At 49.5% G+C, this 25412-nt stretch overlaps 1 protein-coding gene and 1 long non-coding RNA gene across 4 annotated transcripts in view; one reads left to right on the top strand and one right to left on the bottom strand.

Annotated features, from left to right (window-relative positions):
* The window catches only part of LOC134969168 (ADP-ribose glycohydrolase MACROD2-like), a 260404-nt gene extending 244435 nt beyond the window's left edge, over positions 1-15969 (top strand). For all 3 annotated transcript variants that reach the window (XM_063944935.1, XM_063944936.1, XM_063944937.1), the window contains one exon: positions 15842-15969. In XM_063944935.1, the coding sequence (XP_063801005.1) occupies positions 15842-15870 (29 nt within the window). In that variant the 3' untranslated portion in view covers positions 15871-15969. The remainder of the gene's footprint in view (positions 1-15841) is intronic.
* The window catches only part of LOC134969171 (uncharacterized), a 99054-nt gene that overhangs the window by 37964 nt on the left and 35678 nt on the right, over positions 1-25412 (bottom strand). The gene's annotated exons all lie outside the window — the stretch shown is intronic.

The following is a 25412-nucleotide window of genomic DNA, read 5'->3' as shown; positions in this document are numbered from 1 at the left end:
GTTCCAGGGACAATGGACCATAGAAGAAAGTTGCTTGCCAATAAATCTGATTCGGGCAAAAGACACTCTTCAAGGAAGACCAGTCCAGAACCGCTCGGACAATTTAACGACAGGGGCGTACCTCAACCATCAGGGAGGAACGCGCAGCCAAGCAGCAATGAAAGAGGTAAGTCACATACTAAAGTGTGCAGAACTCCATCTTCCAGCATTGTCCACAGTATCCGTTCCGGAAGTCCTAAACTGGGAAGCGGATTTTCTCAGTCAATACGCCATTCAAGCAAGCAAATGGGCTCTACACCCGGAAGTCTTTCAGACTCTGGTAGATAAGTGGGGTTTGCCAGAGATAGATCTCATGGCGTCCCGTCTGAACAACTAAGTGCCTGCATACGGGGCAAGAACAAAGGATCCCGGAGCGATCTTTGTGGACGCCTTGTCAGTGAAATGGGAGTTTCATCTGGCGTATCTATTTCCTCCGATCATCCTGCTACCAGGGTGGTGAGGAAGATTAAAGAAGCAAAGTGTGCCGTGATTCTAATAGCTTCGGCTTGGCCCAGAAGGCAATGGTACACAGATCTACAGAGAAGGTCGATGGATGCTCCACGTCTGCTCCCTCAACGTCCAGATCTACTAATGCAGGGTCCTTGTTATCACAGGCATCTGGATCGACTATCATTGACGGCGTGGCTCTTGAAACCTATCCTAAAGTCAAGAGGATTCTCGCTGCAGGTAAATTCAAACATTGCATAGAGCAAGGAAACCCTCCTCAGCTCGCATTTATCACCGAATATGGCAGGCCTATATTCATGGTGCAGTGAAAGAAATATGGACCTGAAATCTTTCCAAGTTTCCTGGGTCTTAGATTTCCTTCGGGCAGGAATGGATAAGGGTTTGAAGGTGGCTTCCTTGAGAGTACAAGTATCAGTATTGACTGTAGGGTTCCAAGAGAAAAAAATGCCAATTTACAGGATGTACATACTTTTTCCAGGGAATGCTGCGCATTCAATCTCCTTTTGTTCCTCCTACAGTGCCTTGGGACTTAGGTCTAGTCCTCAAAGCCCTTCAAGTTTGCTCCATTTGAACCACTTAAAGTGGATCTTAAATGGTTGACAGCTAAAGTTCTCTTTCTACTGGCTATGGAGTCAGCTAGAAGAGTATCAGATTTAGGAGCGCTGTAATATTGTTCTCCTTTTCTGTTTTTTTTATCCAGATAAAGCAGTTCTCAGAACTAGGTCTGGTTATCTTCCTAAGGTGCTGTCTAAATTCCACCTTAATGAAGAAAATGTAGTCCCGGCTTTTCAGGTATCGGGATTTTCTGCGGGAGATGCGTCGCGGGACGTAGTCCGAGCATTAAGGATCTACGTGGATCGCACAAGTGCCATCAGAAAGACAGATTCTCTCCATTTTCTACGGAATTCACAAGAGAGGATGGCCTGCTACTAAATAGACGCTGACTAGAGGGCTTCGAATTATGATTTCGGAAGCATACTCTCAAGTGGATCTCCCTGTTCCGGCTAATGTTTCTGTTCACTCTACTCGGCAGCACAACATGGTGCTTCAGCAGAACAGATATGTAAGGCAGCCACATAGTCTTCCATTAACACATTCATTAGACATTATGCTTGGATATTTTTGCCTCTCATGACACTGAATTCGGGCGAAAGGTTCTCCTGTCTAATCAGGAGCGTCCCCACCACTAAAATTGCTTTGGAAAATCCCATTGTTATCCTCTGGATAACCTGTGGACCCTGCCGGAGAAATATACATTATGATAAGAACTTACCATTGATAACGGTATTTCTCCTAAGTCCACAGGTTCCACAGGGATCCCACCCTGACGCACATGATTTGAGGATCTTGCTACTCACTAATCTCTTCCTTCTTGTACGGAAGGGTGTGCATGTGTGTTCTTCTCGCCTGATTAGGGCTCTACATGATGCTCCTGCCTAGATGCTTTGGAATCCAACTGATTTGCCTGAGCCAGTGGGTGGGGATATATGGACAGGCCCGTTGCATCCTGGGAGGCCTGAAAGCTTGTGATCGTTTGGTGCCAATCCGCTGTCGCTCCATCATATCCCATTGTTATCCTGTGGAACCTGTGGACTTAGGAGTAATACCGTTATTAACGGTAAGTTCTTACCATAATGTATATTTCGTAACAGACCAGTTTAAAAGGAAAAAAAATGTAAAGGCGTGTGCTGCACAGGACTTTATGTTCACTTTCTGGAGAATAACCCTTATATGGACTTAAATGGCAGTTGGCCAAGGGCCCAGGGCCCCACGATCCTAGTGGCCCGTTGATTCCCGACCCCACAGCTACCTGGTGCTTGCAGCAGTGGGTGATGCCTAATACCCCCTTCCCGCCTCGGAGCATGCAGTCGCGGCTACCAATACCCAACCTCCCCTGGTCAGTGCCAATGGATCAGGTACCGAATGTGGACTTGTCAGTCTGGATCCACTGTAGACAGGTACCAGGGATAGGGAGAGGGGGAATTGCTGAGGACACCTTGACAAAGAACCAAGAGAGAAGCGCAGGCATCAGTGGGAGAAGTGTGGGGCGGGAGGTGCAGCACACAGCCAGTGTGGGCTGCTAAGGGAGCTAAGTGCGGGGACCGCTGGCCCCCAGAGCCCGGAGTGGGCTGCAAAGCTCATCCCAAGGCACAATCAGGAAAGTCTATGTTTCTCTTACGTCCTAGAGGATACTGGGATCCACATTAGTGCCATGGGGTATAGACGGGTCCACTAGGATCCTTGGGCACTTTAAGAAATCAATACTGTGCACTGGCTCCTCCCTCTATGCCCCTTCTACCAGACTCAGTTTAGAAAATGTGCCCGGAGGAGCCGGTCACACTTTGGAGAGCTCCTGAAGAGTTTTCTACTTTTATTTTAAATGTTTGTTATTTTCAGTCAGGACTGTTTTGGCAGCAGCCTAACTACTTCGTGGGACTTAGGGGGGAGAATGGCCCAACTTCCTTAGAGTTATTGGTCCCGTTTCTCTGCTGACAGGACACTGAGCTCCTGAGGGAGCCATTCGCAAGCCACACCACGGCGTAGCATACCCTCCCGCAGCACGCCGCCACCCCCTAATAGAGACAGAAGAGTGGAGAGTGCAGCGCCTGCGTCCCGGTTAGTGGGTTTCCGGCAAGAATGGCGGCACAAGGGTAGGAGTGCAGCTCTGAGTGCAGGCTGCGCTCCAGGGGGCTCAGGAAGACATTTCATATAGGGTGTCCCGCTGCTGAGTGGCGCGCTGAGCCACCACTGTTATCCACACTGGCTATAGACACAACAGGTGTTTTAACACACTGTTGTTCACAAAAAATTACCTCAGGCCAGTATAAAAAAGTGGGAAGCCGTGCGCCATTAAGGGGGCGGGGCTTCACTATGAGAGGAACCTGCAGCTCACCAGCGCCATTTTCCCTCTGCAGCTCACACTGAAAACGCTGGCAGGGAAGCGCAGCTCCCCCACAAAGGGGGGGAGGGGGGGGGACAGTATTATGAGTTTAAATACCCTATTAGGGGTACTTAGTCTGTACCCAGCTGACATTATTATTGGCTAAAGGGGCGCTGTGTGGCTGGCTTCCTCATAACTCTGTGTCTCCCTGGAGGGATCTGTGGGTTAATTGTGCTTAACCTATATTCTCCGGTGTATGTGTGTGATGTGTGTAATCTTTCACATTATAATGTCTGAGGAGGTGTTCCTATTACACTGTACAGGTTGTGGGTCCGACCCTGCATGGTTGGATTCCAAAAAGGGGCAGAATGATATCGGCCGCTGAACATCCAACCTCCCCCCCCCCCCCCCATCCTCTTTACAGAGCTTAATAACTCACCAGCTGTACCTTTGCTTGGGTGCTCGGTGCCTCTACAGCCACTGCTCCCGACCCGCCTGTTCATCCACCCTCAATCCGCTGCTGCTCTGATGTAGCGGCGGGAGGGGAGAATGCTGTGCTGCCCGGCTGCTCTGATGGGGAAGGGAGGGGTGGCGGGGACTGCTGTATACACATTGAACCAGGTAGAGCCTCTTATACACATTGCGCCAGGTAAAGCTTCTTATACACATTACGCCAGGTAGAGACCGTTATACACATTGCGCCAGATCGAGCACGTTATACACTTTGCATCAGGTAGCCCCTTATACACATTGCGCCAGGTAGCTCCTTATACACATTGCACCACGCCACGAGGAGGAGGAATGGGACTGCTGTGCTGCTCCTCTGGTTTGGGCGGCTGTTCCGCCCCCAGGCACGTGCCTAGTGGGAAATCCGGCACTGGGTGTGCCTGCTCTATGCTGTCTTTCTGGGCCTTTGCTTATCCCTGCACAGTCAAATATACATAGGGGGTGTATACACCCCCTATGTATACACCCTTAAATACCTTCTATCTATATACACACAGCTCTCCTGGGTCTCTGCTTATTCCCACACAGTGTGCCACCTCCATATACCACCTATATACTATCAATATATCTATCTGTCTAACAATACACAAACACCTTTGCTGGGCCTGTGCTTATTCCCACACAGCTTGTAACCCCCATATATACCCCCTATATGTACACCCCTATATACCTTTTTTAGGGATACATTTGATATCCGGGCATATGAGATGCCAGCATTCATGTAATCGACATCAGCATCCCGAAACAGTGAATCCCAACAGGGGTCATGTAAGTATGTATACCCTACCCTCCTAACCTTCCCCACCTCACAGCCTAGCCCCCCACCACCACCCCGCAGACTAACCTTCATTCCCTCCACAACCTAAACCTAGTAACACCCCCCTTCACACACGGTTTACCAAAGACAAGTCCTCAATCGGGAATCTGGCGCTTGGGATCCCTGCTCCGGCATTTCGATCCATGTTGGGATGCCAGCATTGGCATTCCGAGCAGTGTTAGGATTCCGGCGTCGGCATTCCAACTGCCGGGATGCCAATTGCCGGTATCCTGGACGGATCCTCTTCTTTATATGTCCTACAGTATCTATATCCTCTATATACTCGCACCTTTTCTGGGCCTCTGCTTATCCCCACACAGCCTGTGACCAGGGCCAACTCAACGGCTATTTGAGTAGAGCAGCTAAATGGGGGCACAATCGCAACTGCATATGGAGCGCGCGTCGCTGATTGGTTGCGATCTCATATTTTATTTTTAAACTGCCCATTTGGTTCCATCGGGCATCAGGCAGCGTACTGGACAATGGGAGGCGGGGGTGGTCATATATTGCCCTGGAAGAAGCAGCCTGGTGACATAGGGACAGAGATGGTTATGCTGCTGCATGTGGGCATATTATGTAAGGGGCATTACTACGTGTGGCATATTGTGTAAGGGCCTTGCAGTGTGTGGCATATTGTGTAAGGGGCTTTACGATGTGTGGCATATTGGTAAGCGGTATTATGGTGTGTGGCATATTGTGTAAGGAGCATTAAGGCGTGTGGAATAATGTGTGTGGGGCATTAGTGTGTGTGTGTGTGTGTGTGTGTGTGTATATATATATATATATATATATATATATATATATATTGTGTAAGAGGCATTAAAGTGTTATACGCTGCTCAAAAAAATAAAGGGAACACTTAAACAACACAGTGTAACTCCAAGTCAGTCACACTTCTGTGAAATCAAACTGTCCACTTAGGAAGCAACACTGATTGACAGTCAATTTCACATGCTGTTGTGCAAAATGGAATAGACAACAGGTGGAAATTATAGGCAATTAGCAAGACACCCCCAATAAAGGAGTTGTTCTGCAGGTGGTGACCACAGACCGCTTCTCAGCTCCTATGCTTTCTGGCTGATGTTTTGGTCACTTTTGAAAGCTGGCGGTGCTTTCACTCTAGTGGTAGCATGAGACGGAGTCTACAACCCACACAAGTGGCTCAGGTAGTGCAGCTCATCCAGGATGGCACATCAATGCGAGCTGTGGCAAGAAGGTTTGCTGTGTCTGTCAGCGTAGTGTCCAGAGCATGGAAGTGCTACCAGGAGACAGGCCAGTACATCAGAAGACGTGGAGGAGGCCGTAGGAGGGCAACAACCCAGCAGCAGGACCGCTACCTCCGCCTTTCTGCAAGGAGGAACAGGAGCACTGCCAGAGCCCTGCAAAATGACCTCCAGCAAGCCACAAAGGTGCATGTGTCTACTCAAACGATCCGAAACAGACTCCATGAGGGTGGTATGAGGGCCCGACGTCCACAGGTGGGGGTTGTGCTTACAGCCCAACACCGTGCAGGACGTTTGGCATTTGCCAGAGAACACCAAGATTGGCAACTTCGCCACTGGCGCCCTGTGCTCTTCACAGATGAAAGCAGGTTCTCACTGAGCACATGTGACAGACGTGACAGAGTCTGGAGACGCTAAGGAGAACGTTCTGCTGCCTGCAACATCCTCCAGCATGACTGGTTTGGCAGTGGGTCAGTAATGGTGTGGGGTGGCATTTCTTTGGGGGGCCGCACAGCCCTCCATGTGCTCGCCAGTGGTAGGTAACTGCCATTAGGTACCGAGATGAGATCCTCAGACCCCTTGTGAGACCATATGCTGGTGTGGTTGGCCCTGGGTTTCTCCTAATGCAAGACAATGCTAGACCTCATGTGGCTGGAGTGTGTCAGCAGTTCCTGCAAGACGAAGGCATTGATGCTATGAACTGGCCCGCACGTTCCCCAGACCTGAATCCAATTGAGCACATCTGGGACATCATGTCTCGCTCCATCCACCAACGCCACGTTGCACCACAGACTGTCCAGGAGTTGGCGGATGCTTTAGTCCAGGTCTGGGAGGAGATCCCTCAGGAGACCATCCGCCACCTCATCAGGAGTATGACCAGGCGTTGTAGGGAGGTCATACAGGCACGTGAAGGCCACACACACTACTGAGCCTCATTTTAACTTGTTTTACGGACATTACATCAAAGTTGGATCAGCCTGTAGTGTGTTTTTCCACTTTAATTTTGAGTGTGACTCCAAATCCAGACCTCCATGGGTTAATAAATTTGATTTCCATTGATAATTTTTGTGTGATTTTGTTGTCGGCACATTCAACTATGTAAAGAACAAAGTATTTTATAAGAATATTTCATTCATTCAGATCTAGGATGTGTTATTTTAGTGTTTCCTTTATTTTTTTGAGCAGTGTGTATGTGTGTGTGTATGTGTGTATATATATATATATATATATATATATATATTTGTATATTGTGTAAGGGGCATTACAGTGTGTGGAATGTTGTGTAAGGGGCATTACTATAAGGAGGAAAAATGACACATAATGCAAGGGGCATGAATCAGCAAGAAAAATATAGTGCTATGGATTGTTTGTGGGGGCTCTAAACCGGTATCTTGCCTAGGGCCCCATGAGGTCTAAATCCGGTTCTGTGCAGCAGCATCATGTCCTTTGTTCAATTCATAAGATGGGGGAAGCTTTAGACAAACTAGGTGGAGTTGCTATCCCCACATAAAATGACATTGGTGTCTGACTGTAAAACATTAATTAAGGTTGTTTTTTTTTTTTTTTATAGCTGGCTATTTGTTATAAAGGAACTTTCAAGATTGATATATAGCCCTAGGGAGTGTTTATACATTTCTTAATCAGAACATTGTAATTAATGGTGAGAGACGCACTTTGAATGAGATTTGATGTGCTAAACACTGTAACCACGCTCTTGTAGTCAGTTTATTAAATTTTCCTGTACGTGGGATTAATGTGATGTCACATGTCAGAGTGAGGACATCTTTTGAATATTGCATGTTGAACCCTACTGAAATCATCGATGAGCTTATGAAATATGCTTGTAGACTTACAAACATACAGAAGCCTAGGATACAGTATTCAAAGGAAAGCATTGAAATAGTTGCTATATACACATATAGGTAAGGTAACAAGACCTCTCACGTGTGTAATGGTCTCTATTTCATTCTAATTTCCTGCCAGGCCAGAGCAGGGAGACCACTGCTTCCCCTCATGGCCATTTGACTGCGCCTCATATCAGTTATACTGTCCCAACATTATCTATACAACAAGAAACCGCAGCGGCGCCGCCTATTGCTTCTATTCACAGGAGCGTGTTAGACCCCTCAGGGCTGTAACACACTCTCCGGTTTTTCCTGGATGGCAAAAAGCCGGACAATCTTTGTACGGCTTTTTGCCATCCGGCAGAGTCTTTCACACACAACGGCTTTGAGCCGTGTGTGATGCTGTGCGCATGCGCAGCAGCAGACACAGCTTGAAAAAAAAACGTTGTGTGTGAAAGCTCACCTTCACACACACGGTCCACTGCCTTCAAAGACGTCCCCGGCCCGTCAGCCGGATCTTCCAGTGGATATTTCCGGCTGCAACCATCCGGCTTTTTCCCGGCCGGCAAAAGCCGGCTCGTGTGTTTCAGCCCTTAGAAACCTCAAATGTGTAACAAAGAAACATAGGAGAGCAGCGCTGTGGGTTTATCTAACACAGTTGGGCGGGATGTACTAAGCTTGGAAAAGTGATAATTTCACTCATCCCGCCCTTGGTGTGGTATAAACATATAGACAAAATGCGGTTGTTCATAAAAAACAATGTATATTTAATAGGATAAAAGAATGCTGAAACATCATAACATCACACAGAAATAGAAACACAACACACTTTATAAAAATGTATGGTAAACTAAATGGAGTCCATAGACTGGTCTGTTGTGGGTGAATATATGGAACTAGGTGATTCATTGCGCCCTACGGGCGCTCTTCACACCGTCGTTAGGAGCTACGCCCCGTTAACCTCTGCACGCCTTTGAACATACGCAGGGCGGTAGATAACAGAATCAGAAACGCAGGGCAGTATAGAGGGCATACAGAAATGGGTTCCGGTTGAGATAAGATAGAGAGGCGTAGGGGGAGAGAAAGGGAATGTACAGAAACGCTGTGCGATCGGTAAATGATAGGGAGAGGCAGGGTGGTAGGGAGAGGATAAAGAGAGGGAAGGTGTTAGACAGAAAATACCGTTGCAAGGGGCTACGATCCATTATCCCCTGCACGGGCTTCAGCTGTGCTATAATTGTTATTATATGGAGTATTACCTGTTTTTTTTTTAATGGCAGTGGGTAAATATTGTAAGGGGGGAGGGCGTGCGATTGTCAAGGGGGCGTAGGCCTTTGTGAGGGCGTGCAGAGTGGCCGCAGGGCACAATGAATAACATAGTGTAGAGTGTAGTATATATTGCTAGGGTCTGCATTATGAAGTACCAGATGAGTAACAGCAATGCACTGTAGATAAGATACGAAGGTGCTGTGGCCACAGGTAGCAGAGCCGCTTATACACACAATGGCCACAGGTAGCAGAGCCGCTTATACACACAGTGGCCACAGGTAGCAGAGCCGCTTATACACACAATACCCACAGGGGGCAGAGGCACTTATACACACAGTGCCCACAGATAGCAGAGCTGCTTATACACACAATACCCACAGGTAGCAGAACCGCTTATACACACAATACCCACAGGTAGCAGAACCGCTTATACACACAATACCCACAGGGGGCAGAGGCGCTTATACACACAATGCCCACAGATAGCAGAGCCGCTTATACACACAATACCCACAGGTAGCAGAACCGCTTATACACACAATACCCACAGGTAGCAGAACCGCTTATACACACAATACCCACAGGGGGCAGAGGCGCTTATACACACAGTGCCCACAGGTAGCAGAGCCGCTTATACACACAATACCCACAGGGGGCAGAGGCGCTTATACACACAGTGCCCACAGGTAGCAGAGGGGCTTATACACACAGTGCCCACAGGTAGCAGAGGCGCTTATACACACAATACCCACAGGTAGCAGAGCCGCTTATACACACAATGGCCACAGGTAGCAGAGCCGCTTATACACACAATCCCCACAGGTAGCAGAGGCGCTTATACACACAGTGGCCACAGGTAGCAGAGCCGCTTATACACACAATGCCCACAGGTAGCAGAACCGCTTATACACACAATACCCACAGGTAGCAGAACCGCTTATACACACAATACCCACAGGTAGCAGAGCCGCTTGTACACACATTACCCACAGGTAGCAGAACCGCTTATACACACAATACCCACAGGGGCAGAGGCGCTTATACACACAGTGCCCACAGGTAGCAGAGGGGCTTATACACACAATGGGCACAGGTAGCAGAGCCACATGTACACACATTACCCACAGGTAGCAGAACCGCTTATACACACAATACCCACAGGGGGCAGAGACGCTTATACACACAGTGCCCACAGCTAGCTGAGCCGCTTATACACACAATACCCCCAGGTAGCAGAGGCGCTTATACACAGTGCCCACAGGTAGCAGAGGTGCTTATACACACAATGGGCACAGGTAGCAGAGCCACGTGTACACACAATACCCACAGGTAGCAGAGCGGCGTATACACACAATACCCACAGGTAGCAAAACCGCTTATACACACAGTGACCACAGGTAGCAGAGCCGCTTATACACACAGTGTGCACAGGTAGCAGCGCCACTTATACACAATGGGCACAGGTAGCAGTGTTGCTTATACACATAATGGCCACAGTATTAGTGTTTCTAATTAATCCAATGTCCATTGGTAGCAACTATACTCACAAAAGTTTGGGGGGTTTGGAAAGGGGGTGGGTTCAGTGAGGTTCCTATCCGTGGGAATCACTTGTAGCGGCTGTGGATGGTGATTCGAGGTGCTACGTGTGGTGGAGGGTTGGGTGTGGGAGGGGGTTCAGAGGTGTGGGTGGCGGAGGGGTGGGTGCAGGGCACGGATGGCATAAAGGGTGCAGAGGTCCTGTGGGTGGGGGAGGGGGAGGTGTAGAGGGGGCGCGGATGGGGAGTGTAGTTGCTGTTGGTGGGGGAGGGGTGGGGGAGGGGGACTGTGGATGAAGGAGAGGGTATGGAGGTGATGTGTGTGTGGGAGGGGCGATGTAGGGGTGTGCGTTTGGAGGTGCAGGGGGGGTGAGCTTAGGTGATGGGTTTCAGAAGTGCTGTGGGTGGGGGAGGTGTGGGATGGCACGGATGGGGGATGTAGATGTTGTGGATGGGGGAGGGGTGAATGCGGGGGAGCTGTGGATGGGGGAGGGAGTCCGGAGGTGGTTCGGGTGGTGGTCCAGAGGTGTTGCGGGTGGGGGAGGGGCAGGTGTGGGAGGTCCGCAGATGTGATGGGTGCCTGTAGATAATGCGGGCGGGTAGGTGCTGTGGGAGTGGCGGGGGTGTTGCGGGTGGGGTACGTGATCTGGATGGGGTAGGTGATGTGGATGTGCGGTAGCTAGGGGAGGGGCGGGTGCGGGGATGGCACGGATGGGGGAGGGGGTCCGTGGGCGCTGTGGATGAGTGAGTGGTGGGTGTGGGGTTATGGTGGTTGTGGTGGGCCAGGTGTGCTGCTGCAGTGGGTGGGGGAGGGTGCCGGTGCAGGGATACCGCAGTTGGGGTAGGGCGGTTGGTGCAGCTGTGGCGGGTAGGGGAGGGGCAGGGGAGGGGGTGCGGCGGTGGGGAAGGGGCGGGTGTGAGGATGCTGCGGGTGGGGTGGGGGGGGGCGGGAGGGGGGGTGGATGGGGTCTGTAGATGCTGGTGGTGGAGGGGCAGGTGCAGGAGGCTGTGGATGAAGGAGGGGGTCTGGAGGTGCTGTGTGTGGGGGAGGGGCGATGTAGGGGGAGGTGGGGTTGCAGAGGGGGAGGTTGGGTGATGGTTTGCGGGTGGGGGAGGTGTCTGTAGATGATGGGGGTGGGGGAGGTGCTGTGGGTGGGGGAGTGGTGGCTGTGGGGGTGTGGTGGTGGTCCGGATGTGCCACGGGCAGGGGAGAGGCGGGTGCGGGGATGGGGCGGATGGGGGAGGGGATCAGAGGGCGCTGTGGGTGGGAGAGGGGCTGGTGCGGGGTTAACGCAGTTGGGGAGGGCCAGCTGTGGTGGTGTTGCGGGTGGTGGAGGGGCAGGTGCGTGGGTGTTGGGGAGGGGCGGGTGCAGGGGTGCTGTGGGTGGGGGCCATTTGGCGGGGTGGTGCGGTTGGGCGGGAGGTGGGTGTGAGGGTGCCACGGTTGCGGGGGCGGGTGGTGCTGCAGGAAGGGGAGGGGTGTGGGGTGCGGGAGCAGGGGTCCTGTGCGTAGGGGAGGGGCGGGGTGCCATGGGTGGAGAGTTGGGAGCAGGGGTGATATGGGTGTGGGAGGGGTTGTGGGAGAAGCTGGTGTGGGAGTGCCGTGGGTGGGGGAGGGGGGGGCTGCGGGTGGGAGTGTGGTGCCATGGGTGTGGGGACAGGTGCGGGGGGCAGGGACGGGTGCAGTAGTGCTGCGTTTGGGGTGTGGGAAGCGGCTGCGGGGGTTTCCAAGGGTTGGCGCGGGTGGGGGAGGGGGTGCGGGAGCAGGGGTGTTGCGGATGGGGGAGCGGCGGATGCAGGAGGGGCAGATGCGGTGGTGGTGCGGGTGGGGTGGAGGGGTGTAGCGGGGGAGAGGTGGGTATAGGGGTGGAGTGGCGGGGGTGCCGCGGGTGGGGGAGGGGGCAGTTTGCCGGGGTGGTGCGGTTGGGGGTGGGTGGGTGTGAGGGTGCTATGGTTGCAGGGGCGGGTGGGAGGGTGCTGCAGGTAGGGGAGGGGTGGGGGAGCAGGGGTGCTGTGCGTAGTGAAGGGTCAGGGTGCCATGGGTGGGTAGTTGGGAGCAGGGGTGATGAGGGTTGGGGGGGCTGTGGGAGAAGCTGTTGTGGGAGTGCCGTGGGTAGGGGAGGGGGGGGTTCTGGGCGTGGGGGCGTTGTGCCATGGGTGGTGGACAGGTGTGGGGGTGCAGTGGCGGGTGCAGTGGTGGTGCGGATGGGGGGTGGAAGGCGGCTGCGGGGGTTCCGAGGGTTGGGGGTGTGGCGTGGGTGGGGGAGGGGGTGCAGGGGTGGGTACAGGAGGGGAAGATGCGGTAGTGGTGCGGGTGGAGTGGAGGATGCAGGGGTGTAGTGGGGGGAGAGGTGGGTATGGGGGTGGAGTGGGGGGGTGTCACGGGTGGGGGAGGGGGCGGTTTGCCGGTGTGGTGCATTTGGGGGGGTGGTGGGTTTGAGGGTGCCACGGTTGCAGGGGCAGGTGCTACAGGTAGGGGAGGGGTGGGGGTGCGGGAGCAGGGGTGCTGTGCGTAGGAGAGGGGCGGGGGTGCCATGGGTGGGGGGTTGGGAGCAGGGGTGATGTGGGTGTGGGAGGGCTGTGGGAGAAGCTGGTGTGGGAGTGCCGTGGATGGGGGAGTGCTGGGGGTGGAGGGACAGGTGCGGAGGGGGGGCAGGGGCTGGAGCAGCGGTGGTGCAGTTGGGTGGTGGAAGGCAGCTGTTGGGGTTCCGAGGGTTGGGGCGGTGGTGCGGGTGGGGGAGGGGTGGGTGCAGGAGGCGTGGGTGCAGGATGGGGCAGTTGCGGTGGTGGTGCGGGTTGGGTGAAGGGTGCAGCAGGGGGGAGAGGTGGGTATGGGGGAGGGGCAGGATTGCAGCGGGTGGGGGAGGGGCGGGGGGTGCTGCAGGTGTGGGAGCTACGGGTGGGGGCGTGAGTGCCGCGGGTGGGAGCGGATGTGGGGGATGCGTTGGGTGCCGCAGGGGGGGCCAGCGGGTGTTGGTGGTGTGGGTGGGGGAGGGGGCAGAGTGGCACGGGTGGTGCGGGTGTTGGTGCTGCGGGTGGGGGAGGGGGTGGAGTGCCACGGGTGGTGGGTGGATGCGGTGGGTGTCGCGGGTAGGTGGCGCGGGTGTTGGTGCTGCGGGTGGGAGTGCCGCGGGTGGGGGGCGAATGCGGTTGGTTGCCTCGGGTGTTGGTGCTACGGGTGGGGGAGGGGGCGGGAGTTCCGCGGGTGGGTGGCGCGGGTGTTTGTGCTCTGGGTGGGGGAGGGGACGGGAGTGCCGCGGGTGGTGGGTGGATGCGGCGGGTGTTTGTGCTACGGGTGGTGGCGGGAGCAGTCGCGCCACAACGTGGGTGCGGGGGGTGCGGCCCGCACCCGGGTGTTACCCTCTGAGGGGTGACACTGACACCAAAGTGCCGACTCCTGTCACAGTCCAGAAGCCAGCACTGCAGATTCAGCAGTGTCCGGGTGAAGGCCGTATGGGCCGACCCACAATGTGCCGAAAATGGGGGTCGGGACGCGGAGCCACGCCCCTTCCACGAAGCCACGCCCCCTTTTCACCCGCGACCGCGGGTAAGCGACGGGTGGATGCCGCGGGTGGGAGGGGGGGCGAGTTGTGGCGAAAACGGGGGTCGGGATGCGAAGCCACGCCCCCTTCCGCGAAGCCACGCCCCCCTTTTCACCCGCGACCGCGGGTAAGTGACGGGTGGATGCCGCGGGTGGAGGGCAGATGCGGGTGGTTGCCGCGGGTGGGAGGGGGGGCGAGTTGTGCAGAAAACGGGGGGTCGGGACGTGAAGCCACGCCCCCTTCCGCGATGCCACGCCCCCTTTTCACCCGCGACCGCGGGTAAGTGACGGGTGGATGCCGCGGGTGGGAGAGGGAGCGAGAGCAGCTGCCAGTGCTCAGCATGTCCCCCTGAACTCTGCAGCAGCCGCTAGTCTGTGAGGCGGGTAGTGTGAGTTCCGCTCACAGTCAGCGGCTGCTCTGTCACCAGAGAGAGTGTACGGGGAGAAGGGAGACAGGGGACTGGTTGGAGAGAGGGAGGGGACTGTTCCTGGCCAGATCTGTGCCTGTGACTCCGCCCAGCGTTACGGGCACAGAGTCACAGACTTGGGCAAATATATAGGAGATAATACCCAATCACCTTGTGCACTGTATGTGAATATTAGATGTACCCCTTTGAGCTTTGGGCACAGGAGGTAATTCAGAGTTGATCGCAGCAGCAAATTTGTTAGCAGTTGGGCAAAACCATGGGGGGTAATTCCAAGTTGATCGTAGCAGGATTTTTGTTAGCAATTGGGCAAAACCATGTGCACTGCAGGGGAGGTAGATATAACATGTGCAGAGAGAGTTAGATTTGGGTGGGGTGTGTTCAATCTGCAATCTAATTTGCAGTGTAAAAATAAAGCAGCCAGTATTACCCTGCACAGAAATATAATAACCCACCCAAATCTAACTCTCTCTGCACATGTTATATCTGCCTCCCCTGCAGTGCACATGGTTTTGCCCAATTGCTATCAAAAATCCTGCTGCGATCAACTTGGAATTACCCCCCATGTGCACTGCTAGTGGTGCAATTATAACATTTGCAGAGAGAGATAGATTTGGGTGGGTTATTTTGTTTCTGTGCAGGGTAAATACTGTCTGCTTTGTGTTTACACTGGAATTTAGATTTCAGTTTTAACACACCCCACTCAAATCTCTCTCTGCTCATGTTATATCTGCCCCCCCCCCCCCCCCCCTTCTCCTGCAGTGCACATGGTTTTGCCCATCTGTTAACAAAGTTGCTGCTACGATCAGGTCTGAATTAGGACCACAGTCATGGATGCAGACAATTGTTATGATGCGGACAATTCCAGAATGCACAGACTAATGACATGTAACATGAGGAAAAGCTGTCACAATTGTGCACATGCCCTTTAAGAAATAAAATCTTATAGTCCACTTCATATAATAAGTAAAAGTGACAGATAACTGTAGCCAACTAGGCACACTAATATTGCTCTGAAGTTTTGTGACTGTACAATAGAATTACCTGACCCCTTCCCATGTGTATAATTGCCCACTGCATCACATGGATTGCTACAAATTATAGCAAAAATGTGTCAAATCTTCCTGCAAGTTCTCCTACTTAGATAGGTACATCCCATGGCCTATTACATTAATGTAGATTCATTTTATCATTGCAGATTGATGCCTTTAAGGAAAAATAATTGGACTGTGACTTGATTTCATTATGAGAGAAATTACGTTATTACAGTGTTTTTCTTGCTTCTTTTTCAGACCCGACGGACATGTCCTGTAAACTGTAACGTTTTATGTGGAGACTGAAACTGCACAGACGTCTGTCCTCTCTCTCATGTCTCATTCACACTTTTTCTGTCATATCAGTAAAGTCAATGCTACACAAACCTTAATTATGTGATTATTTACCCCAAACAGGAGGCATTAGACAGAATGAACGAGGAATGCACCGCCCTAATCATTTCATTAAGAGCTGAGCTTAAAACCACTTATTGATTTGTTTACCCATTAATCTGAGACAGTCACTGACCCATTACTCCGAGGAGAGATACAGACAGAAAACTCTGCATCAGACAGTCACCCATCAGAGAGAACATAAGATCATCCATGCAGAAAACAAGTGACAAATAAAAAATAGGTTAGTCATAAAAATAGACAGTTTCAAGCATGTATTATAACCATAGCCAGAATTGTATTATGGAAGAATAAAAATGGCAGATTAACGCTCAGGAAAACAAAGGCCAACAGTGCAAGAACAAAGAGACTGCTATAGAAGACTGAGAGGAACATGGGTACGTAATAGGGAACCGTAGAGAACACAGGGACAGAGGGCGTGATTTCAATGGAAAAAAGCTAAGGGTGATCTGAAATGGCAAACACCCACATAAGAGACATAGGGGGACATTTACTAAGCAGTGATAAGAGCGGAGAAGTGAGCAAGTGGAGAAATTGCCCCATCAACCAATCAGCAGCTCTATATAATTTTATAGTATGCAAATTATAGATGTTACTTCAGTGCTGATTGGTTGCTATGGGCACTTCCCCATTGGCTCACTTCTCTGCTCTTATCACTGTTTAGTAAATGTCCCCCATGGAGCCCTGATAACTTGCAGAACCCCTGCTAACATTTGCTTTGCTAGGTTTTAAATGGCAGTTCTGTGTAGGGTGCAGTGGGGATGCTGTCAATATACTGCCTGTCAGAATCTCGGCGTTCAGGATCCCGATGCCAGAATCCCGACATGCGTATAAATGCTGATGGCCGGAATCCTAACAGAAGCTCGGTATTCCCACTCGGGCGATGGAGTGAATAGAATAATGTGGCGAACAAAGCCCGTCATTGGCCCCAAAACTATGCTTGCTGCCGGGATTCCATACTGAATCCGTGCAGTGGGCAGTAGCACATTGCTTAAAATAATAATATATTTCATTCACAAAACTTGCAAAGCTGAGTATACAGTATAAAACTTATGTTTTCAATGTCTTCAATAGTTCTGTGAATTTATAAAGTAAAGGGTATTCTTCACCAGCACACAGTGGAAACAGCTATTTTGTTGGCTGAACCTGCATGCAGCTTATTGGTTTGCTATAAGCTTGTGACCTCACTGATGCATTGCCCAACCATTCATGAGGTGTCTAGAGAATCTGATAAGTTACACATTAGATCACAAAATGCACTCTCACGGGTGTGTAGCTGAGAGGTAAATTGCATAAGAAAGAGAAATGATCTATAGTTTTAAGATATCTCCCAATATTCCCTTGTATATTAAGGAGCCTATACAAAAGCTGATTCCTCTGGCAAAATTCAGTGGTCAAACTCATAGGTAGTCACTCTGTGCAAAATGAAGAGGTTGGTTATGTTTTGTTCATATGTTTGTAAATCCAGTCATCAGGACACAGAGACATGTGAGTTCACTGCTGTGCTGTTTATTCCATCACCAACTCCAGACACAATGCACACTGGACCACCCACTTCCCAGCATCCCCCTGGTCCTAGGGACCATCACTGAAGATTCAGGCTTACACATGTTAGTAAGGGAGTGTCTACAAATATTAAGCATTCTAATACACTAACATCACAGGTTACATTCCAGCATCACTGGGATCAAAGGATTGTCACACACATACAACGGCCCTGCTGAGGCTGCCTTCCTCTTAGCCCTTCCTCTCTTCATGCCTGGTAGTCATGTTCCATGCTGACGCATTTCATTACTTGGGCTTGTGTCTGGGAGAAAAGGATATTCAGACTTAATCTACTGTTGGGGCTACAGCTGGGCTTTTTTTTTTTTTTTTAGATTTATGGTGGTCATTCCGAGTTGTTCGCTCGTTGCTATTATTAGCAGAATTGCTAATAGGCTAAAATCCGTCAGTTCTGCGCATGCGTATGCATCGCAGGGCGCACGCGCTAAGTAATTTTACACAAAACTGCTATTTTACTCACGGGCGAACAAAGCTTTTCAGTCGCTCTGTTGATCGGAGAATGATTGACAGGAAGTGGGTGTTTCTGGGTGGTAACTGAGCGTTTTCCGGGAGTGTGCTAAAAACGTAGACGGGCCAGCAGAAAACGCAGGAGTGGCTGGAGAAACGGGGGAGTGGCTGGACGGACGCTGGGCGTGTTTGTGACGTCAAACCAGGAACTAAACGGACTGAGGTGATCGCAATGTAGGAGTAGGTCTGGAGCTACTCAGAAACTGCAAGGAAATACTTAATAGCAGAATTGCTAATCTTTCGTTAGCAATTCTGCTATGCTAAGATACACTCCCAGAGGGCGGCGGCTTTGCGTTTGCATTTCTGCTACAAGTAGCTAGCGAGCGAACAACTCGGAATGACCACCTATGTGTATCTCAGTATCTGGAGACTTTATAATATTCTGCACACAGTCCGTACTATCACTAATTATTGCCTGACAATGTTGCTGGTGTGCACAGCTACGGGTGAGTGGCTCATCAGTGAGGCCAAACAATGATTTGACCTTTTCTAGTTACACTGTACACATGTGAAATGAGAAAACTGCATCACACATGTGCATTTGCACGCAGGACTGACTGGCAGAGTGGTCACTAAGCATTGCTGGGCTGTACCACTAGGCTGCTCCAGTCACATTTTATTAATAAATTGCCCCAATTTTCTATCACTGTGATAAGTGGTTATAAAAAAAATCTTAGCTATGGCTGCATATTGGTGAATATACAACAAATAAAGTCGCTGTTGTGCAGCATATTGCTATATGCCACACAGGTACAGCGGCATAGCAGAGCTCCACAGCACCCGATGCTGTACCACCCAAGTGCATGACATCATGACATCCTACAGAGTGGCACCTGGAAGTGCAGCCCTGCTTGTAGCATCCTGAAGATGCCCAGGGTGGTTGCACAGACTGCAGGGTGCCCACCTGGTGTGTCTTAAGGATGCTCCGAGCAGTTGTACAGACTGCAGGGTGCCTGCCTAGAGTGTCCTGAGGAGGCGCCAAGCGGCTGTGCATTCTGCAAGGTGCCTGCCTGGTGTGTCCTGAGGATGCTAAGAGCGGCAGCGCAGACTGCCTGGGTGACTGTCTGGAGGGTCCTGGGGTGCTTCAGGCAGCACTGCATCAGCAATACTGGCTGCAGAATGCTGCTCCAGGCACCCTGCTAGACAGAAGCAAAGGGTGTGGGGCAGTGACAATGCAGTCCCCAGAGCACTGCACTCTGTGTGACAGACAGCAATGCTCACACACCCCTAGTTATGGACCTGTGCAGGAAATACATGTAGTCAGTAGCAAGTTGCTCCCCTATTTGTCGTAAGTACATCCTGGAAATGAGACGCAGGGATGCTGGGCCTGGCCAACTCCAGTGTGAGTGTTTGAAGATTGGCTGGTGTTGCGTTTCCAGTGCACTGGAAACAAGAAGTGTGGCCACTGCATTAACTGGTCACTGCCATATGCAGAGGCGGATTGGGCATAGGGTTTACAGGGAAGATCCCCGGTGGGCCGACGCACCTGCGGGGCCTGTTTTTTTTTATGACATATGGTCCTTTTTATAGACATAATGAATAAGATGCTAAATAATTTGCATATATGAAAATGACTTTGCCACTTAGCCTGTGATTGCAGATGATCTAGTGTATGCTCTGTCTGCCTGCTTGGCTGACATATAAGATTGAGTGAATAGTGACTGGGATACGGTTGGTGTAATAAGCAAGAAAATATATATTTCTAAATAATTATATAGTTTCCTAAATTCTAAAGGTGTATCATATAATGTGCTCATAATATTTTATTTTATTTCCTTTTAACTTCCCCCTTGATGCTGGACATGCCCACTATCTGGAAAGTCTTGGGGGGAGGGTGCTGCTGCCATGGCCCATGGCTAGACCTTACACCTCTGGTGCTGCCCATGTGGGGCCACTAGTACACATTTTTCCAGGGCCGCTTTTTGTTCCCAATCCGCCCCTGGCCATATGCCAGGGCCAAATGTAACCTCAATAGCTGATTAACTTTTATTTGTTATTCTACCCAAGTAAACTGTACGTTAAACCACAAACAAATAGGAATTCAGTATTTCAGACCCATACCAGGTCCTGCACCAATGCAATGGCACAGTGGTTAACTTACGTTTGATCTATATTTTGGCCTCACATGGACCTTTTATCAATATAATTTTAATAGATTAATTACATACAAAACTTTACAATAGTAGATGGTACAAGATAGCAGCTGAACTCGGACCTGCCTGTGGATATATGTGTGCAGAAACGGCACTGATGCATTTATTAGTACATCCCCGGGCTGTCGGTAAGAGTGCAATTGCTATCTTTTACCATGGTTCAAAAAAGCGAGAATAAGGACAGAAACAACTTATTACATGCAAAGTGCTTCCATCCATGCCCACGGATGACTGTATTGCCATACCGCAATTTCTGAGGGCCACATAAAGTCATTTAGATGAGGATGTGCTAGAAACATTTTTAACCAGAGGTCATGAATAAGCAGAATGAGATTTCTGTGAGAGGAGAGCACTGAGTCATACAATGAATTTCAACACAGACATTTTATAGACAGAAAAATAACATTGGTCTTCAAACACAATACTGCAGATCAGTTTATTATCAACCATGCATCAGAGTTTTGTCCGCTGATTAATACAGATGCCTGCCCCCAAATAGGTCAACTTCATAAACTTCATATAGCATACAAGAGGGTTAAGAATAGTGATGAGCGGGTTCGGTTTCCGAGAAACCGAACCCCCCCGAACTTCACCCTTTTTAGACGGGTCCGAGCCATACTCGGATTCTCCCGTATGGCTCGGTTAACCCGAGCGCGCCCGAACGTCATCATCCTGCTGTCGGATTCTCGCGAGATTCGGATTCTATATAAGCAGTCGCGCGTCGCCGCCATTTTCACATGTGCATTGAGATTGATAGGGAGAGGACGTGGCTGGCGTCCTCTCCGTTTATATAGTTACACAGTTGATCTGATTGCTTAGCTTATTGTGGGGATGATTGGGGAGCAGCTGTTAGGAGGAGTACAGTGCAGAGTTTTGCTAATAGTGACCACCAGTTTTTTATCCGTTCTCTGCCTGAAAAAAATGCTCCATACCATATCTGTGCTCAGTGTGCTGCATGATATATCTGTGATGAGTGCTCACACTGCTTAATTGTGGGGACTGGGGAGCAGCTATAGCAGGAGTACAGTGCACAGTTTTGCTGACAGTGACCACCAGTATACGTTTGTCTGCCTGAAAAACACTCCTGTGGTGTCTTTTTTTTTTTATACTATAAAGGCAGTCTGCTGACAGTGTCCACCAGGTCCATTATACTGTATATAGCAGTACGGTAGGCCACTGCTGTACCTACCTCTGTGTCGTCACTCGTCGTCCATAAGTATACTATCCATCCATCTACATTGTATACCTGTGGTGTCTTTTTTTCTTTATACTATAAACGCAGTCTGCTGACAGTGTCCACCAGGTCCATTATACTGTATATAGCAGTACGGTAGGCCACTGCTGTACCTACCTCTGTGTCGTCACTCGTCGTCCATAAGTATACTAAGTATCCATCCATCTACATTGTATACCTGTGGTGTCTTTTTTTCTTTATACTATAAACGCAGTCTGCTGACAGTGTCCACCAGGTCCATTATACTGTATATAGCAGTACGGTAGGCCACTGCTGTACCTACCTCTGTGTCGTCACTCGTCGTCCATAAGTATACTAAGTATCCATCCATCTACATTGTATACCTGTGGTGTCTTTTTTTTTTATACTATAAGCGCAGTCTGCTGACAGTGTCCACCAGGTCCATTATACTGTATATAGCAGTACGGTAGGCCACTGCTGTACCTACCTCTGTGTCGTCACTCGTCGTCCATAAGTATACTATCCATCCATCTACATTGTATACCTGTGGTGTCTTTTTTTTTTATACTATAAACGCAGTCTGCTGACAGTGTCCACCAGGTCCATTATACTGCATATAGCAGTACGGTAGGCCACTGCTGTACCTACCTCTGTGTCGTCACTCGTCGTCCATAAGTATACTAAGTATCCATCCATCTACATTGTATACCTGTGGTGTCTTTTTTTCTTTATACTATAAACGCAGTCTGCTGACAGTGTCCACCAGGTCCATTATACTGTATATAGCAGTACGGTAGGCCACTGCTGTACCTACCTCTGTGTCGTCACTCGTCGTCCATAAGTATACTAAGTATCCATCCATCTACATTGTATACCTGTGGTGTCTTTTTTTTTTTATACTATAAACGCAGTCTGCTGACAGTGTCCACCAGGTCCATTATACTGTATATAGCAGTACGGTAGGCCACTGCTGTACCTACCTCTGTGTCGTCACTCGTCGTCCATAAGTATACTACCATCTATCTACATTGTATACCTGTGGTGGCTTTTTTTTTATACTAGTAGTACTAGTTTAGCAGTCTGCTGACAGTGTCCACCAGGTCCATTATACTGTATATAGCAGTACGGTAGGCCACTGCTGTACCTACCTCTGTGTCGTCACTCGTCGTCCATAAGTATACTAAGTATCCATCCATCTACATTGTATACCTGTGGTGTCTTTTTTTTTTATACTATAAACGCAGTCTGCTGACAGTGTCCACCAGGTCCATTATACTGTATATAGCAGTACGGTAGGCCACTGCTGTACCTACCTCTGTGTCGTCACTCGTCGTCCATAAGTATACTATCCATCTATCTACATTGTATACCTGTGGTGGCTTTTTTTCTTTATACTAGTTTAGCAGTTTGCTGACAGTGTCCACCAGGTCCATTTATTATACTGTATATAGCAGTACGGTAGGCCACTGCTGTACCTACCTCTGTGTCGTCACTCGTCGTCCATAAGTATACTATCCATCCATCTACATTGTATACCTGTGGTGGCTTTTTTTCTTTATACTAGTAGTACTAGTTTAGCAGTCTGCTGACAGTGTCCACCAGGTCCATTATACTGTATAGCAGTACGGTAGGCCACTGCTGTACCTACCTCTGTGTCATCACTCGTCGTCCATAAGTATACTAAGTATCCATCCATCTACATTGTATACCTGTGGTGTCTTTTTTTTTTAATACTATAAACGCAGTCTGCTGACAGTGTCCACCAGGTCTATTATACTGTATATAGCAGTACGGTAGGCCACTGCTGTACCTACCTCTGTGTCGTCACTCGTCGTCCATAAGTATACTAAGTATCCATCCATCTACATTGTATACCTGTGGTGTCTTTTTTTTTTATACTATAAACGCAGTCTGCTGACAGTGTCCACCAGGTCCATTATACTGTATATAGCAGTACGGTAGGCCACTGCTGTACCTACCTCTGTGTCGTCACTCGTCGTCCATAAGTAAACTATCCATCCATCTACATTGTATACCTGTGGTGTCTTTTTTTTTTTTATACTATAAACGCAGTCTGCTGACAGTGTCCACCAGGTCCATTATACTGTATATAGCAGTACGGTAGGCCACTGCTGTACCTACCTCTGTGTCGTCACTCGTCGTCCATAAGTATACTAAGTATCCATCCATCTACATTGTATACCTGTGGTGTCTTTTTTTTTATACTATAAACGCAGTCTGCTGACAGTGTCCACCAGGTCCATTATACTGTATATAGCAGTACGGTAGGCCACTGCTGTACCTACCTCTGTGTCGTCACTCGTCGTCCATAAGTATACTACCATCTATCTACATTGTATACCTGTGGTGGCTTTTTTTTATACTAGTAGTACTAGTTTAGCAGTCTGCTGACAGTGTCCACCAGGTCCATTATACTGTATATAGCAGTACGGTAGGCCACTGCTGTACCTACCTCTATGTCGTCACTCGTCGTCCATAAGTATACTAAGTATCCATCCATCTACATTGTATACCTGTGGTGTCTTTTTTTTTTATACTATAAACGCAGTCTGCTGACAGTGTCCACCAGGTCCATTATACTGTATATAGCAGTACGGTAGGCCACTGCTGTACCTACCTCTGTGTCGTCACTTGTCGTCCATAAGTATACTATCCATCCATCTACATTGTATACCTGTGGTGGCTTTTTTTCTTTATACTAGTAGTACTAGTTTAGCAGTCTGCTGACAGTGTCCACCAGGTCCATTATACTGTATATAGCAGTACGGTAGGCCACTGCTGTACCTACCTCTGTGTCGTCACTTGTCGTCCATAAGTATACTATCCATCCATCTACATTGTATACCTGTGGTGGCTTTTTTTCTTTATACTAGTTCAGCAGTTTGCTGACAGTGTCCACCAGGTCCATTTATTATACTGTATATAGCAGTACGGTAGGCCACTGCTGTACCTACCTCTGTGTCGTCACTCGTCGTCCATAAGTATACTATCCATCTATCTACATTGTATACCTGTGGTGGCTTTTTTTCTTTATACTAGTTTAGCAGTTTGCTGACAGTGTCCACCAGGTCCATTTATTATACTGTATATAGCAGTACGGTAGGCCACTGCTGTACCTACCTCTGTGTCGTCACTCGTCGTCCATAAGTATACTATCCATCCATCTACATTGTATACCTGTGGTGGCTTTTTTTCTTTATACTAGTAGTACTAGTTTAGCAGTCTGCTGACAGTGTCCACCAGGTCCATTATACTGTATATAGCAGTACGGTAGGCCACTGCTGTACCTACCTCTGTGTCGTCACTCGTCGTCCATAAGTATACTAAGTATCCATCCATCTACATTGTATACCTGTGGTGTCTTTTTTTTTTATACTATAAACGCAGTCTGCTGACAGTGTCCACCAGGTCCATTATACTGTATATAGCAGTACGGTAGGCCACTGCTGTACCTACCTCTGTGTCGTCACTCGTCGTCCATAAGTATACTATCCATCTATCTACATTGTATACCTGTGGTGGCTTTTTTTCTTTATACTAGTTTAGCAGTTTGCTGACAGTGTCCACCAGGTCCATTTATTATACTGTATATAGCAGTACGGTAGGCCACTGCTGTACCTACCTCTGTGTCGTCACTCGTCGTCCATAAGTATACTATCCATCTATCTACATTGTATACCTGTGGTGGCTTTTTTTCTTTATACTAGTAGTACTAGTTTAGCAGTCTGCTGACAGTGTCCACCAGGTCCATTATACTGTATATAGCAGTACGGTAGGCCACTGCTGTACCTACCTCTGTGTCGTCACTCGTCGTCCATAAGTATACTAAGTATCCATCCATCTACATTGTATACCTGTGGTGTCTTTTTTTTTTATACTATAAACGCAGTCTGCTGACAGTGTCCACCAGGTCCATTATACTGTATATAGCAGTACGGTAGGCCACTGCTGTACCTACCTCTGTGTCGTCACTCGT

The sequence above is a fragment of the Pseudophryne corroboree genome, chromosome 11 (assembly GCF_028390025.1).
Source record: "Pseudophryne corroboree isolate aPseCor3 chromosome 11, aPseCor3.hap2, whole genome shotgun sequence".
Classification (NCBI taxonomy): domain Eukaryota; kingdom Metazoa; phylum Chordata; class Amphibia; order Anura; family Myobatrachidae; genus Pseudophryne; species Pseudophryne corroboree.
This window is presented reverse-complemented; position numbering and strand designations above follow the sequence as displayed.